This window comes from Clupea harengus, chromosome 1 (genome assembly GCF_900700415.2).
Source record: "Clupea harengus chromosome 1, Ch_v2.0.2, whole genome shotgun sequence".
In the NCBI taxonomy this organism is placed as follows: domain Eukaryota; kingdom Metazoa; phylum Chordata; class Actinopteri; order Clupeiformes; family Clupeidae; genus Clupea; species Clupea harengus.
In genome coordinates, this window is record NC_045152.1 from 28,798,430 (window position 1) to 28,812,850 (window position 14,421).

A 14,421-nucleotide genomic window follows, 5' to 3' on the forward strand; every position below is an offset into this window, starting at 1 on the left:
TCAGCAACTGGGACACACGTATGCACGCGCTTGTGAGCGCTGTGCACATGTCCAAGCTGATACGGGAATATCAAGTACAAAACAGTCACACTGTCATCGAAATATAGGGATCTCCTAGTTTTCTATGCAGACACTTTTAGCCCACGCTCTCTCTCTCTCTCACACACACACACACACACACACACACACACACACACACACACACACACACGCACGCAGGCACGCACACACCCCCCCCCCCACACCCCCCCCACACACACACACAAATACACAAATACACTCATATACACATACACAAATACACGCAACCACAAACACACAAAGAGACACACACACATGCATATAGGCGCGCGCACAAAGCATTCTTTTTTCTACTGAAAAAACCTCGAGTGAACTGGGTGTTGACGTTTTGGAAAAGAGAACACTAGATGGCACCAAAGAGCATGGAATGAGCCGAGGCTGGGGACATTGCGCCACTGCTTGATCAAATCAACAAGGAGCGGATACTGCAAAGACCTGTCACCTCATCACTTTTAGCCTGGCAGGGTGACAGGATTAACACACATTACAAGAACTGCATCTTTCACGCTTAAAAACATACAACACAAGCTGTGCTAAAATGTTATATTGATTATGTTTTCATTTTCATGATATTGTTGTGATTAGTTGAGATATGAGTTGGATGTAAAATACCGTTTCAATACAGAGGTCGACGCCTATATGCCAATGTCACATGTCAAAAATATGGAAAGACTACGTTACAATAAGTGACATAGAGAGATAGATAGATAGATAGACAGACAGACACACAGACAGACAGATAGATAGATAGATAGTTTGATAGAAAGATAACATGGCACCAATAATCAATGACTACTTCTTTTCGTTTTATAAATATTTCGGGGATTCTTTCAGGGATTCTTTCAGGGACTCTTGGGTGTCGGCAGTCACTTTAAACCTATGGCCGTTCACTGGCGCCAGTAGGTGTTACAGTCTGGAGAAAACAAATGGACACCAAAGGGTGCAAGCGTGTTAAAAGGGGACCGCAGGCTGTCCGACAGGAAATGAAAGGGGAAATAAAACCCCTAAACGTCGGAGAGACCCTTACCCATCTGCCCACACATACACGGCCAATTGTTGGGAGAAAAAGAGGGGGGGGGGGGGGACGATATGACCTAAAATGCAGAATGGGGTTTTTAACTATGGGCTTGGAAATTAATATAAGAAACATTCCTTCCTATTTCCAAAATAACTAGAGCTAAATAATGAATCTTTAAGGCAGTACTTGGCCAGGTCCTCCCACGACGCAACCTAAGCACGTCGGCATAACCTAAAACAGGCGAGTGTAGGAATGTCGCAGAGCAGCGTGCGCCTTGATGAAGCATTCCACGTAAGAGGTGACCCCGGACAGACGAGCTCAGATCCAATTGGCAGTGCTGCAGCTCCATCAAACCTCGGCTTCTCTCTGTTCCCCTAATACTTGTATCCTTTTACCACAAACATCATCTAGCAATAATAGCCGAGTTCGACAAAATCAATACCGTTATCTATTTCAGAAATTATTCCCAACTTAAATGCTCTAAATCGGCAACGTGTCAAACATCGGGTACAGAAACCTAGCATCAGTCCACACAATTGTGCAGAAATTGGCTATAATGTTTGATTAATCCTTTAATAGTGTATTACGCTAACTTTACACGCACATAGTGCAGCAAAAACACATGTAAAAACCCGTGAAAGATTACGATTCTAACTCCAAGAAGACGCTAGCGCGAGATAATGACAGCACGCCTTACCTTTGTTGATAATTCGTCACCGACTGGCTGGACAGCGCGAGCCCTGTGCCGCTGGCAGGCGGGCGTTCCCGGAGCTCGACTCAGTCCCGCCATTAGCGCGCGAGCCGCGGGTATGACAGAGCTGTCGCTGCTTCTTTCCATCCGTTTCTCTCACATTAGTCAGTGGGAGATGGATCCCCGTATGAAAAATTAGATGAGAACGACAGCATGTCCAGTATCTCATTCACTCTCCATCGCAGCGGAAATCCCAATCACAAGTGGCCACATTAGCATAGCGCTATGCAGGGAGGCTGGTCCTGAGCTAAGGCTCCTAATACTCACCGAGCGACGCAGTTTGTATCTAAACAGTTATTTTTAAGTTCATACACCATTTTCTGCTCAGAAGCTTGAAGGAGCACCGTGTTGCAACAGAAGGTGCGGCGGCCAAAAGAATGCTGCAATATAACCACTTGGGAAATCATAAAAAGTTCATGTTCACGGTTAGCCATCCACATGACCATCCTCGGCCAATCCCAGGACCCAGGCACTCATAAAGTTCTATCACAAAGTTGTAAATTTTCATAAAACAACAAGGAATTTATTGCATTTCTTCATGACTGCTTTAGCAGCAGAGGTTCTTCGTCGCCATCTTTTTCACCTACAAAACCAAGGAGAAATTTGGAGTATTTTCCCCGTTTTTGACGTAAGACCTTAACATATTTTGGTGGTATTTGTCCTGTGATCTGTAATAAGCCGAGAGCCACACGTGTTGTTTTCTTTTATGTTTTAGTAGGCTTGTAAAAAGCTTTACGTTAATTCCGCCACACCCGCTGAGCAAATAGATTCTATCTTGATTACGACAGTTAAAGAAAGTGAGCTTTATTTGTATCCCAATAAAACGACAAGCTTTGGCCTTTTACAGATTGGGTGTTAGTTGACGACTGCTAACCGAAAATATGTTTTCTATTATTAGCCGTATAGACATAAATTCAAAAACACGCGGTTTTTCATTTATTGTTTAATGTTTTGATTGTAACCAAAACGAATGTTAAATCACTATTTTAATTATGGCCTGAGAACATAGGCCTGAGAATATAACTTCAGATAAGACGGCTGTAGCCTATGACCTGCTTTAAAAATAGATATTTTCTGAATATCATTCCATGGGTAAATGGCTGAGGGTTTAGCTTGTCTTTATGATCTTTTAAAACAGAATTTTTTATTGAGGCTTCTTTACTAACGTTAATGTGTAGAAATATATTATAAGATATACAACACTACACTATATTATAGATATACACACATACACTATATTATAACTATAAGCAATACTATACGCATGGGACATAAGATACAGGGTTCTTTGAAAAGAGCCACGTTTACTTTGTTTATCCAAGTAGAATAATATTATTGAAAGTATTAGAATATTTAACTTGCTACTTGCTCAGTATCTAGTCCTCGTTTTACATCAACTAGGCTATAGGAAAATGGAGCGCTATGTTTCGCAATGCGACAAATCCGAAGCCGCATTGCTGTGATAATCCCAACGAAGACACTGATGTTTATGTGGCCTAGTCCCTTATACTGTTGTACAGCAAAGCAGTATTTTGGTTACTACATCCACATGTGTCGGACAGTGGGCTGTTGCTAAAAGCAATGGTTAAAGTTTAAACCAGAACGGAAAGAGCCATTGTTTGTGTCTTTCAGTGAGAGCATATGGACAGGCATTTACTGTTGGACGTCTGTTTACCATTTTGTTGATTTTTTTGTGTTACTTTTATGGTGGTTTCCGGCATTTCATTGACGCAATAAACACATTAGTTGCAACCTGCCAGTATAACTGTGCTGCTCGATCACAGGTCAAAAGCAATCATCACGAAGGACAGCTGGCACATAGGCCTTTTCTGTATCAAACTCAACACAGGTACACGACAAACATAACAGAAGTTGCGAAGGTTTCAGAAAGGTATATATACCTATACTATGTATACCATACATTTATGAAGGTTGTCATTTACAGGTTTGGGGCCTTGGTTGTATTGTTGAAGGTGGTCTATTCGATTTTCTGTCCCTACTATTCTCATTGCTTCTGCAATCTACCATTCAAACTGGCAATGCTAAATATGTTTGTACAATTCCCATCGTATTACGCTGAAGCCAAGCTAACAGAATATAAGTATAATCACAACCATTTCCCTGCACTGTTCCCCTTGTGTGTAGGCCATGGTAGCTTGTGGATGTTGTACAGTTGCACAAAGCATAAGTGAGGTTTTACTGAGTCATATAAACTTGAATTATCCCGAACACTTAAGTCTAATTCTGGTTTTGTTTTTTTATTGGAACGCACAGTACATTTTAAAACGAAAAAATCCCCCACAATGAAAACAATAATAAAATACTCATATCTCGTGGTCCACTGTACATATGTCTTCTCACAGAGACGTTCATGTTTCAAAATATAAATGCTATTTGAGGAGAAGCGCTTTGATAGTAACACAAAAATTCTCGATCAATACACAGGAAGAGAAAGACGGGTTGTTAGCCTACTTAACTGCGTTATAAAGAGTCCCTTCTCTGCATTTCCCTTCAATTAAAAAAATTAAACAATTGAAAAAAAGAGCGCACTGCTATTCTAAACATTATTTAATACAAAATCGAATGGTCTGTTTCATATGACATTTTATAGACTATGTGCAAAACCAAACATTGAGCTCACGACTATTGCTCATACACGGGACATCAACCTGCACATACAAAACAACAACGATATTTTATAAGGTAGTATAATTTGATTTACTCAGTGTTGAACAAACTGAGGGGGGACAAGGATTTCTCCTTTATAATTAGAGTTCGTCTGGAGCCCTGCTCCGTTTAGGCGTCGCCTCCGTTACTCTTCATCATCCTCTTCCTCCTCCTCTCCGCCGGGCACGTCAGTAGTAGGGGAGCTAGATCCCGCTATTTTGTTCTCTTTCTTCCACTTCATCCGTCGGTTCTGGAACCAGATTTTGATCTGTCGTTCTGTGAGGCAGACTGCATGCGCGATCTCGATGCGCCGCCGCCGGGTCAAATAGCGGTTGAAGTGGAACTCCTTCTCCAGCTCCAAGGTCTGGTAGCGTGTGTATGTCTGTCGGCCTCGTTTCCTGTCTGCACCTGTGAACAAACACGAGTCAGGACAGGGAGGAGAAGTGGGTTTACTCAGTCTATAATCGATTGAACATTATTCATACAGGTTGGTAGAGTTATTCACGGGCAAAATTATGACCAAAGCAAGAGTATTACTAAATTTAGAAATCTAGGAATGTGGATGGGGTTGTTGCAGACCCAAATAGAATGTATAAATCTACCCCTTATGAATTCCTTGCGCACTAATATAGGCTCCAAAATATAGAAAGCATGTTTACATTTGCAAAATTATGTAATTGTGTAATTATTATGCTTCTGCATTTGCAGTGGGCGAATATTTATTCTCCACATACTTCCGACACACACACGCACTCGCATAGTTTTCGAGCATTTTACTATTACTTTTAACCGATGGATGTATTTTATAACTGTGCCCATGGTATTAAGTTTTCTTTTGTTAGCACGGCAGTCCACATACTGATTTTTCTGTGGTATCAATGAATGAACAGGCCTATAACATTTTTAAGAAATAGGCCCTGTGGTCGCTTCTATGCACGATTTTCGTCTGAACTGCATTGGAATATTATGGGCCACTCATCTTCCAGCCACATGTTATGAAATTTCCACACACACACACATACACACACACACACACACACACACACACACACACACACACACACACACACACACACACACACACACACACACACACAGACACCAGACAATATATGAAAAATCTCAGTATATATTTCATAATAAAGGATTTGCTTTTTTTGGTGATATCTGAGTTGTTTCTTTCTATGCAGTTGTGATCAATTTAACTATTTTTCTTCAGTAAACAAAAGAAGACCAGCTTCGACAATTTAATCAGTTGAGCCCTGAGAGAAAACAAAACACTTTTCTGGCCAAGTCTAAAAATACCGACCAAGCACTGTACAAAAAAAGGAAAACACTGACATTCCGGGGAATGAGACGATGGGAATGGTAGCTTGCCCACAAATACTGCAGAGGTCAATATGGACGTGTCTGGTCGTTGACAGAAAATGCACTGGGGCATTACCAAATCCATCTGAGAATAGTGAAACAGCCTAAGGAAGAGCGCTTGAAGGATGTTTGCACCATATACGCCTTTGCCGCTTAAAAGTAGCTTATTTCATATAAAGTGATAGGTCTCTTCTCGGTTTCTTTCGTGTCAAGCAGAACTGTGCATTTCTGTGTCTGTAACAAGCGTGGTCCTAATTTCGCGACACTTTCGAGAGAAGACCAAACACAGATGAGACATAAATATTAGAGAAGGAGAGGGAGAGACAAGGATTCCTCTGAGGGAATTCTATCTACTATGCCCCCATTAAGGCTCAAACATAGAGGGGTGGAAGTGCCGGGTGGTGCTGCTGAAGATATGTCAGAGAAGACCCTAAAAGGGTAAAACAAAGATGGGTATTGTGTTCTGAAAACATGCATAATCGTGCTCACAACACTCCGAGTGAGAACAAAATGAAAGAAGGAATTTGTATCTGACAGACATTTTCTCTTCTCCCAATTTTGGAAGTGGAACTGTGGGTGCGTGCATGAGTGTGGGCACGAGTAGGTGCGCGCAAATGCGTGTACAAGACAACACACAGTAGAAGAACGTGCGGCTGTTGTGGTGAAAGTAAGAGTTTCCCTTGAATAACCGGGACCTGCATTCAAACAGGCCCAGTTCAAGCATGTCTAGCAAGTCTAACCCATTTTACTGGAATTTCAGCTTCATTTGTCATAATCGACCACACGCGCTTGAGATAAGACTGATCATATTAAAAGCTTGTAAGTCGACATCCATCTCAGAGGCTGGACTCTGTTAAGAACACGTTGGTTAGTGTATTCATTTTTTATTCTCTGGTCAAGTAGTCTGTCGACAGACACAAAATATTAGGCCTATCCATCTCCGGCCCGTGGTAACATGCAATATAACTTCAAAATGTAAGTCACATAATTCCTAACCTCAGTAGAATATTTTTGTCAATGATTTGCGTGGGTATGTGTGTGTGTGTGTGTGTGTGTGTGTGTGTGTGTGTGTGTGTGTGTGTGTGTGTGTGAGAGAGAGGAGGGGTGGGGGTTAACCACTCATGAAGTTCACATTTCAGAATGCTGTAAATGTTTTCACTACCACCAACACTTTTCTGATAGCACATCCATCTCCATATCTTTAAGGCGAAAGTTCTCTCTAAATCAAGCTTGATTTCTAAAGGGTAGCATTTGGAACTGCCAAAAAGCCGACGAAGAGAGAGAGCTAGGGACAGTCATATCAAGCATGCGCGGAGCTCATATGTGAAGCATGCATATTTCACAAATGTTTTCCACACAACCAAGACGGCTGCCCAGAGTTTACAGGAAAACATGAATCGTCGAATACCTGCTTGTAAATGTCAGACGAGCTGTTAATTAGAAAGTATCGGTTTCAGAACTATCAGCCTGTGTTGTGGTATTTTTACGCCAGCGGCTAACAAGACCAGTGGTGCCGCAGGTTGACATTTGATGGATAGGACCTTTGCTGGTCGTGGCCCGAGCCTGGAGTGCTTACAGAAAATCATTACACAAAAAGTTGTCAGCTACTAATTCACTGAACCTGCTACTGGGAAACAGAAGCATATTACTGAAGGCTAAAGATCCCTACGAGTTTGTATGTATTTCATCGCACATATATATGTATAAAAAAATACACACACACATAGCCACAAAACAACCACACACAACACTGACATCCAAACACACACGCACTAGTGCGCGCATACACACACTTAAAGATGCATACACATGCATTCATCTGATGTGGACACACGCACCTTTCATTGAACTTAATTTTCCTGACTACCCTTACTAGCCCGAAGAACTACCAAAGAGCTATCACACAATTTGGAATAAGGCTTCCGCGGCCCTACACATTTTGTGTGACATAGAAATGCAAAAACCTTATGTAATAACTATTTGTTTGCACAATCATTTCAAAAGAGAAACAATTACAACTCTTACACTGAAGATACTGGGTAGGCTACTTTTAAGACTTTCGAGCTAGTTTCAAGTCGCACCTTATACTTCACAAATAAACAAACACAGGATAATCCATACAATGCCAACAAATATACCACCGGTGTGTTTTATGTAAAAAATTCCCCCAGTTAAAACCGTCCATTACTATTATCCTTAGCACAATATGGGCTAATGAATATTCAGACGTCTTTATAGAGGTCATATAGCAATAAAAGACCAGCGAATTCAACACATTGTCTTGAGGAGATCAGGAAGTTACCCTGTCCACTTCAACTATATCAACAACAAAAAAAACAATTTTTCCTTGTCTCCCCCTTTAACCAGCCCCTCGACTTTTCAAAAATATTTGTCTCTAACACACCTGTACTTATCATCCAGGGATAAATTCGGAGGTTGTCCTCGTTTTGTTGACGGCAAGTCCGCTGTTCTGGCTTACTGCAGCCACCGGGAGCCTTGGACGGATCTACGGTGCACTTCGTTGCCAGACTCGGATGATCAAAGGGGGAGCAGTGCATGTTTAGTGGGCCAGTGGTGAACCCATAGCCAGCAGGGTACATGCTCTGGCTCTGATTAGACAATGTTCCTCCGGTAGTATACAGCAGCGAAGGGGAGGCTGAGGAGGTAGTGGAGAATGAGGCTCCGCCGGAGCTGGATCCATAGCCGTTGGCTCGCTGGGAGCTGGACGCGAAAGCGCAAGAAGTTTGCTCGGGAAAAACCCCACTTGGAAACACCGAACTTGCCGCTTGATATTTGGAAAACAACGCGTTCGCATAATACAATGAACTCATAATTTGACCCGTGATTTGTAGGCCAGAAGGTTTAAATGTCGGTTTTACGAGGTACTGTGATATATTACAGAATTACAGTCTAGATTTACACCAAAATCACCCCTTTTTCCTCAGGGGCCACGTGATGAAGAACACGTGATACTTGGTCCTCCAATGGAAGTGGTGCTTCCCACAGCTCTTCTAATGTGGAAAAAGTGTACACCACTGACCATCCACATAAAGTATCTTACATTATTCACTGCGAGACAAAGGTGCCCACAGTCAACAGAAACTAACGTGAGCGCAAAAAATCGATTGACTCCCGAATATGTCCTATAATCACCTACTGCACAATCACGCAATAAAAGATCTACAACTGCATATAGGTTATCTACAAATAAATATGGGCTACCCGGATTTGGGAATGCGCGCCTCCTCTCGATTGACACCACACAAATAAAACCTATTCGTTTCTGTATCGATTTTCATGGAGTTTTTTGTTGTCTCTACCCAGCAGGCGCCCCTTGTCCTCCACACCTCCAACATTGTGGTTTGAATCCTTCCGTCGCTGATCTGTGTGTCCCTGTTCAGGGGTCTGGGTGTTCAAGCAGTGGCCACTGTTCCTACACATTCAGTGCCTGCGTCACCACCTCGTATTTCCCCAAGAAAGCCTAATGTCTGAGTGCTACAAAGCAAAACAGCACAGCCACTTGTTTATCTCATTTGCACTGCTAAACACTAGAAAGGGCCAAGAAAATCAGACGTTATAATGTTTAAGAGGCTCTAAGGTGTGAAACCTTTCATGACTTCATGGCCTCTCGAAGCTTGTACTGGAACCACATTTTATGAAGTGCACTAGGAGGGGAAATCAGGGGTTTATAGGAATTGACATCTGAGGCCTAATATAAATATCTCTTTGGAGTGTAGTCAGAGCCAATATACCTCATGCCATAATGTCAGGCTGTCAGAGTTGTTACGAGGCGTTTAAATTGCGGTTTAACATGTCATTCTCTGTACTTCCATTTTATACGTACAGTTCTGAATTTTAAACATAACCCATATGAGGCAACCCTGTGAGTTCCTCGTAAAACATACTTATTGCTATAAAATGGTCAGATTACAAAATACAAAACAAACTCGGCTAGTAACTCGACTAGTTACGACCGCTAGTGTCCTGTACGAAATGCATGTGTCTGATTATGACTGGATATGTGTGGCATAGATATAGATGGCAGGAGAGGGTCCCCTAATCCGCACCTTGACAGGAAATGAGGCAGAGGACACCAGTGATGTCATGGATTCTCGCTTGTAAACTTTATTGTGCCCCCTTTCTTCCGCTCCTTTCAGGTTTCAGACAATAGAACAAAGTGATGAAGAACAATAAAGCATATCATCAAGTCCCCATAAACTAATTCACGAGTACAGTACACATTCTGTTTCACAGTTAAACGAAGGGTCACATGACATCATTTAGGGTATTTTTTATTTTAATTTTTCGCCATTTTCTTCCACTGTGCGCATGCTTACCCGAAAAAGGAAGACAAGAAAATACCATCAATTAAATTGAACTAAAGGAGGACAAGTGTAAAAGAGGAACATCTACGTCATAAATAGGCAGTTTCATGTTGTTGGAATTCATTATTTGCTACGTCATCATCATAACATATAGGCTAAGTGAGGACAGTCAAAAGTGCACCATTTAACTTAAAATCTGTACAGCTGCCAATTTAATTGTTAATGACAATATTCTAACAACATAAATCTTTTTTCCACAATCATTGTCCCACAAAGTCAGGAATCTAGCTTAAACACTATAACATTTTGTGAATGTCAGGTAAAAAGTAGAAATGCTTAATTCCTTCCGCTCATAGTTCCGTGGTCACCACATCAGTTTAATGTTTATCGTCCTGTTAGGCGTCATCTGAGGCAATCTGGTTTCGATTGAAACATGTAGTGACCAGCAGAAGACTGTCACGTTTCCGAGACAACCACAAACAGTTGCCCCCCACCCCATGTTTCTGAGTCTTTTTCAACGTCCAGTTTGCTCCCTTTACATCTGTTTAGCCTTGTCGCCGTCTTCGTCGGCAGACGGTGATCCAATACCCAACTCCTTCTCCCGCTTCTCCTTTTCGATTGCCTCTTGTTCAGATTTGCTGCTGGGAAATTTGTCCTTATTATTTTCCTTTTTCCACTTCATCCGGCGGTTCTGAAACCAGATTTTGACCTGCCTCTCGGTCAGTCCCAGGGCGTGTGATACCTCGATTCGCCGCTTGCGGGTCAGGTACGGGTTGAAGAGGAACTCCTTCTCAAGCTCCAGTGTCTGGTAGCGACTGTAGGTCTGTCGGCCTCGCCTCCGTCCGGCAGCTACTGGCAAAAGAAGGACACACACATGAGTTTGAGTTGCACACAACTGTTTGATTTCACATTACATCTTATTCTAAGACAATCTGACACTTTTGAAAAAAGCAATAGTGAATAGAAATAGGGATTCAAAAGAGAATAAATATTCATAAAACAAGACTATTATGCTCTGTAGACAACTGCCACGACCCCCTGCTTGTCATCCAGTTATGTGTTTATTGTTTGATGTGTGTGGATGCTATATCACTCAGATACACGCACAAGCGAATGAGACATTAGATTTAGGACAAGCGACACCTAAATACAATCAACCACAGTGTTTATATGCATGATGTTTACATATCGCTCTTACTCACGTCCATATTCACACACACTCAACGCATTAGGTTCCGGTCATAAAACACATAACCTGTGTGAAGCGGCCACCTTGTAGCGAAATAATCCCAACCATCACTGTAAGTCGTAAAAGCCTGCAGTAAAACTTTGACCGGGGTGAGAAGTGAGGATTCAGCTGTGGGCCAGTGGCTCACACATTGGAGAGCCAGAAGAAAATGGACCCTTTCTCTTTTCCCCTTCTGAATGCTTTCTCTGGCAGGGTCGTTAAACAGTAAAGTGATTCACAAGTTTTGGACACCATAAAACCATAAACCAGCGATTGCCCCTCTCTCTTTAGCTCACAGGAAATGCGTCTTTATGGCTGCAAAATGCATTGTTTTGTGGAGTCTAACTTTCTAAACCCACCAGTTCTTAAAATACTCGCAAAGACAGGCACATCGCCGCGATGCCAGTAGGACTGGGTAGCTTGCTACATGGGCTCACCTTGCGGTCGCATCCACGGGAACAGCTGCGTTGGGGAAGAACTCGGCTCTGTGCTCTCGGTCTCCTCTCCAATGCCACCCGTAGCTAGTTTGCAATCGCTATACTGGACCAAATCCGCGTCCTGGGCACCGAAGAGCGTCTGTCTTTGAAGGGCATCGTAACTGTAGAAGTTTCCTGGATCTCCGTGACATGTGACGGCACAAGGACTCTGTTGGTAAGGGGTTGCCGACAGCGTGGAGGCGCCGTGGTGGTAGAACTCCTGAATCTGGGGAGCATGTTGGAAAGTTGCACCGGTGCCGGGTCCATATACCACGGTGGGTCTACTTCCAAGGTCCTGCGCAAACCCACACTCATAATAATTGGGGCGTAAGGTGTCGCTACTTTTATATTTCGAGAAGAGAGAATTTACAAAATAAGAACTCATCTTTTGTTGTAGACGTTACTGGTATTGTTGTTGTTGTTGTTGATGGTGATTACTCTGGTTGTGGATTCAAGACTTGCACGGTGGAGAATAACAAACCTCAGCAAACCTTGAGAAGAAAAAAAGATCATGCGTGGATTCCCAGAGGTGAATATAGATTTTTGTCGTATTGATACACTCTTTTGAAATAGTCGTGCTATAGCCACATTCATTCAGATTCCATGAAAAGCGCCTCCACAGAAGTGATCCTGCATCACAGTTCCGGTATGGGGTGCCAGTTCACAAACAGTTTTCCGTGATTTACTCCGTGGCAAATGAGTTGTTTCATATTTTGCCGTGTCTTTTCACGATAATTTGCATCTATTATCGGCTCCTCATCCCATTGGCTTCTTGCATCCCCACACGGACACCGCTCTCCGAGCTTCTGATATGGAGCGAATGAGAGAATGAAAAAGAGAGGAAAGAGAGAGGGAGAGACGGAGAGGGAGCAGGCGAGAGAAGGGGGGCCGAGGGAGAGAGGAGGAGAGAATATGCGCATTAATATATTCAAGCGGGGAAGTTAATGAGAAATCTGCCGCTTTGCATCAGATCAAATACTGATACCCCCCACCCCTCCCACCCCCAGCTTATCCACCCCAGACCACCCTTTGAAAGATTGATTTTTAGGATGCTGCTCATAGGCAACCAAGAGAGATGCATATTTAATCGTTAATTTCTAAATTCTAACGAGGTGGGGTCTCCTTTTTTGAAAATGTCAGGGTCGCACTGGCAAATTGTGAAAGTACACTGTTTAATTCATATCAGGTTTAACAAGTCATATAAATATAATTGGCGTTCTAAACCAACCTGTCAAAGGCCCCATTTCAAGAAGAGACTGGCGTCGAAAATAAATGAGCCAGTCATATTTAACATTTTGATCATCGTATTTTTATCAATATCATATTTATAAAGATGTAAAGACGTCGAAAAGGACTAGCACGCCTGGGGTAATGGACAAAGTGGCTGTAAATGCTTTAACAAACTATAAAATGCAATAAACGATGGGGATGTTTGTTGTTTACACCGTGCATCAAAAAAGCTGTTAGGATTTTATGAGGTTCCACGATCAGGGCTGTAAAGGCTTCACTTGGAGCAATTTCTATCCAGCAGAAATATTCAAGTATTTAATTGTCATTTTCGCTTTGTTCCCCATACGGTCAGTCATAATGTTAAACATTAGACGCGACAATGGCTTAACCCCTGTATACTGGCTAACCAGTCACAACTTTTGAAGGTTGCTTGTGGTAGCTTAATTAATTATATGGTAATGGAACTGTAAGTAAATCGGGCTACACTTAAAAGGGAATATGACATTGTCAGTAACACAGTGGACTGTTTGCACAAACCTAGTCATAACATAGGCTTCATATGTTTCATACTTTTTCACAACTTCTGACTTGGCGCAGCTTGTTTGCGGTTTGTATTTTCTTTTCCGGATTTAGGCCCGTTACTTAGATATGTTTTTAGATATTAGCCTTGCCTACATGTTACAAATTAAACAGTGTGTTTATTGCTGCGCAGGTAATGCACTCGCAACTTAAAGTAGTTCAACTTTTCACTGTCACTTTTGCGGATGTTAAATTCATGTAATGAATGTTTTCTACATCCTTATGTAGTGTTTCCTCATGTTAAGCACATAAGCACTCTATTATGGTTTTGCTAATCACTTTCTTTCCTACACGGAACACTCTAAACAAGTGCGCTTACTGTGCTTACAGAGATAACATTTCAGGATGACTGCTTTAGAGCCTGAAGAGAACAGAGCTATATTATATATATTTAGTTCATACATTTCCCTTGTTTCTCAACAATGGTAACATCATTATCATGGGTGTACTGAATCATCCGATTTTAACGTGTCTTAGTAGAAGTAGGTTAAAATGCTCTCTAGCCTATGACATTCTTCAAATATTCTCAATTCACAATGAGTGTAAGTTAATGTAGAAAAGTGATACAAGTTGTTTATTCATTGAATCTTTCAATTACAAAAATGCATTTTCTTTTACTGTGCTACTGTAATATATGATGAAAGTCTAATTTTACTGACCCTCGTTTGGATATTATGTGACGTATAATTACATTTCAA

General features: G+C 41.9%; 3 protein-coding genes across 5 annotated transcripts in view; all 3 read right to left on the bottom strand.

Annotated features, from left to right (window-relative positions):
- The window catches only part of hoxb3a (homeobox B3a), a 57,066-nt gene extending 53,353 nt beyond the window's left edge, over window positions 1-3,713 (bottom strand). For both annotated transcript variants that reach the window (XM_031574934.2, XM_012841858.3), the window contains exon 1: window positions 1,797-3,713. The gene's annotated coding sequence lies outside the window, so the exon portion shown is untranslated. The remainder of the gene's footprint in view (window positions 1-1,796) is intronic.
- A 104-nt stretch (window positions 3,714-3,817) lies between these two features.
- hoxb7a (homeobox B7a) lies at window positions 3,818-8,834 on the bottom strand. The gene is made up of 2 exons (XM_012841846.3): window positions 8,290-8,834; window positions 3,818-4,925 (listed from the first exon to the last, which is right to left on the bottom strand). The coding sequence occupies exons 1-2, from the start codon at window positions 8,714-8,716 to the stop codon at window positions 4,663-4,665; spliced, it is 690 nt and encodes a 229-aa protein (XP_012697300.1). The 5' UTR covers window positions 8,717-8,834; the 3' UTR covers window positions 3,818-4,662.
- Window positions 8,835-9,869: 1,035 nt separating this feature from the next.
- Window positions 9,870-12,903, bottom strand: hoxb8a (homeobox B8a). Of its 2 annotated transcripts, none has more exons than XM_031575058.2 (2): window positions 11,876-12,903; window positions 9,870-11,062 (listed from the first exon to the last, which is right to left on the bottom strand). In XM_031575058.2, the coding sequence occupies exons 1-2, from the start codon at window positions 12,297-12,299 to the stop codon at window positions 10,746-10,748; spliced, it is 741 nt and encodes a 246-aa protein (XP_031430918.1). In that variant the 5' UTR covers window positions 12,300-12,903; the 3' UTR covers window positions 9,870-10,745. The 2 variants fall into 2 exon arrangements, with proteins under 2 accessions (XP_031430918.1, XP_012697295.2); XM_012841841.3 differs by having other exon boundaries at window positions 9,871-11,059.
- Between the last annotated feature and the right edge of the window lie 1,518 nt (window positions 12,904-14,421).

Coding starts and splice junctions, on each gene's coding strand:
- hoxb8a (XM_031575058.2), bottom strand. CDS start 12,299: ATGAGTTCTTATTTTGTAAATTCTCTCTTCTCGAAATATAAAAGTAGC. Junction 11,063..11,875: donor CCCGTGGATGCGACCGCAAG/GTGAGCCCATGT, acceptor TTCTTTTGCCAG/TAGCTGCCGGACGGAGGCGA.
- hoxb7a (XM_012841846.3), bottom strand. CDS start 8,716: ATGAGTTCATTGTATTATGCGAACGCGTTGTTTTCCAAATATCAAGCG. Junction 4,926..8,289: donor TCCCTGGATGATAAGTACAG/GTGTGTTAGAGA, acceptor GTTTGTTCACAG/GTGCAGACAGGAAACGAGGC.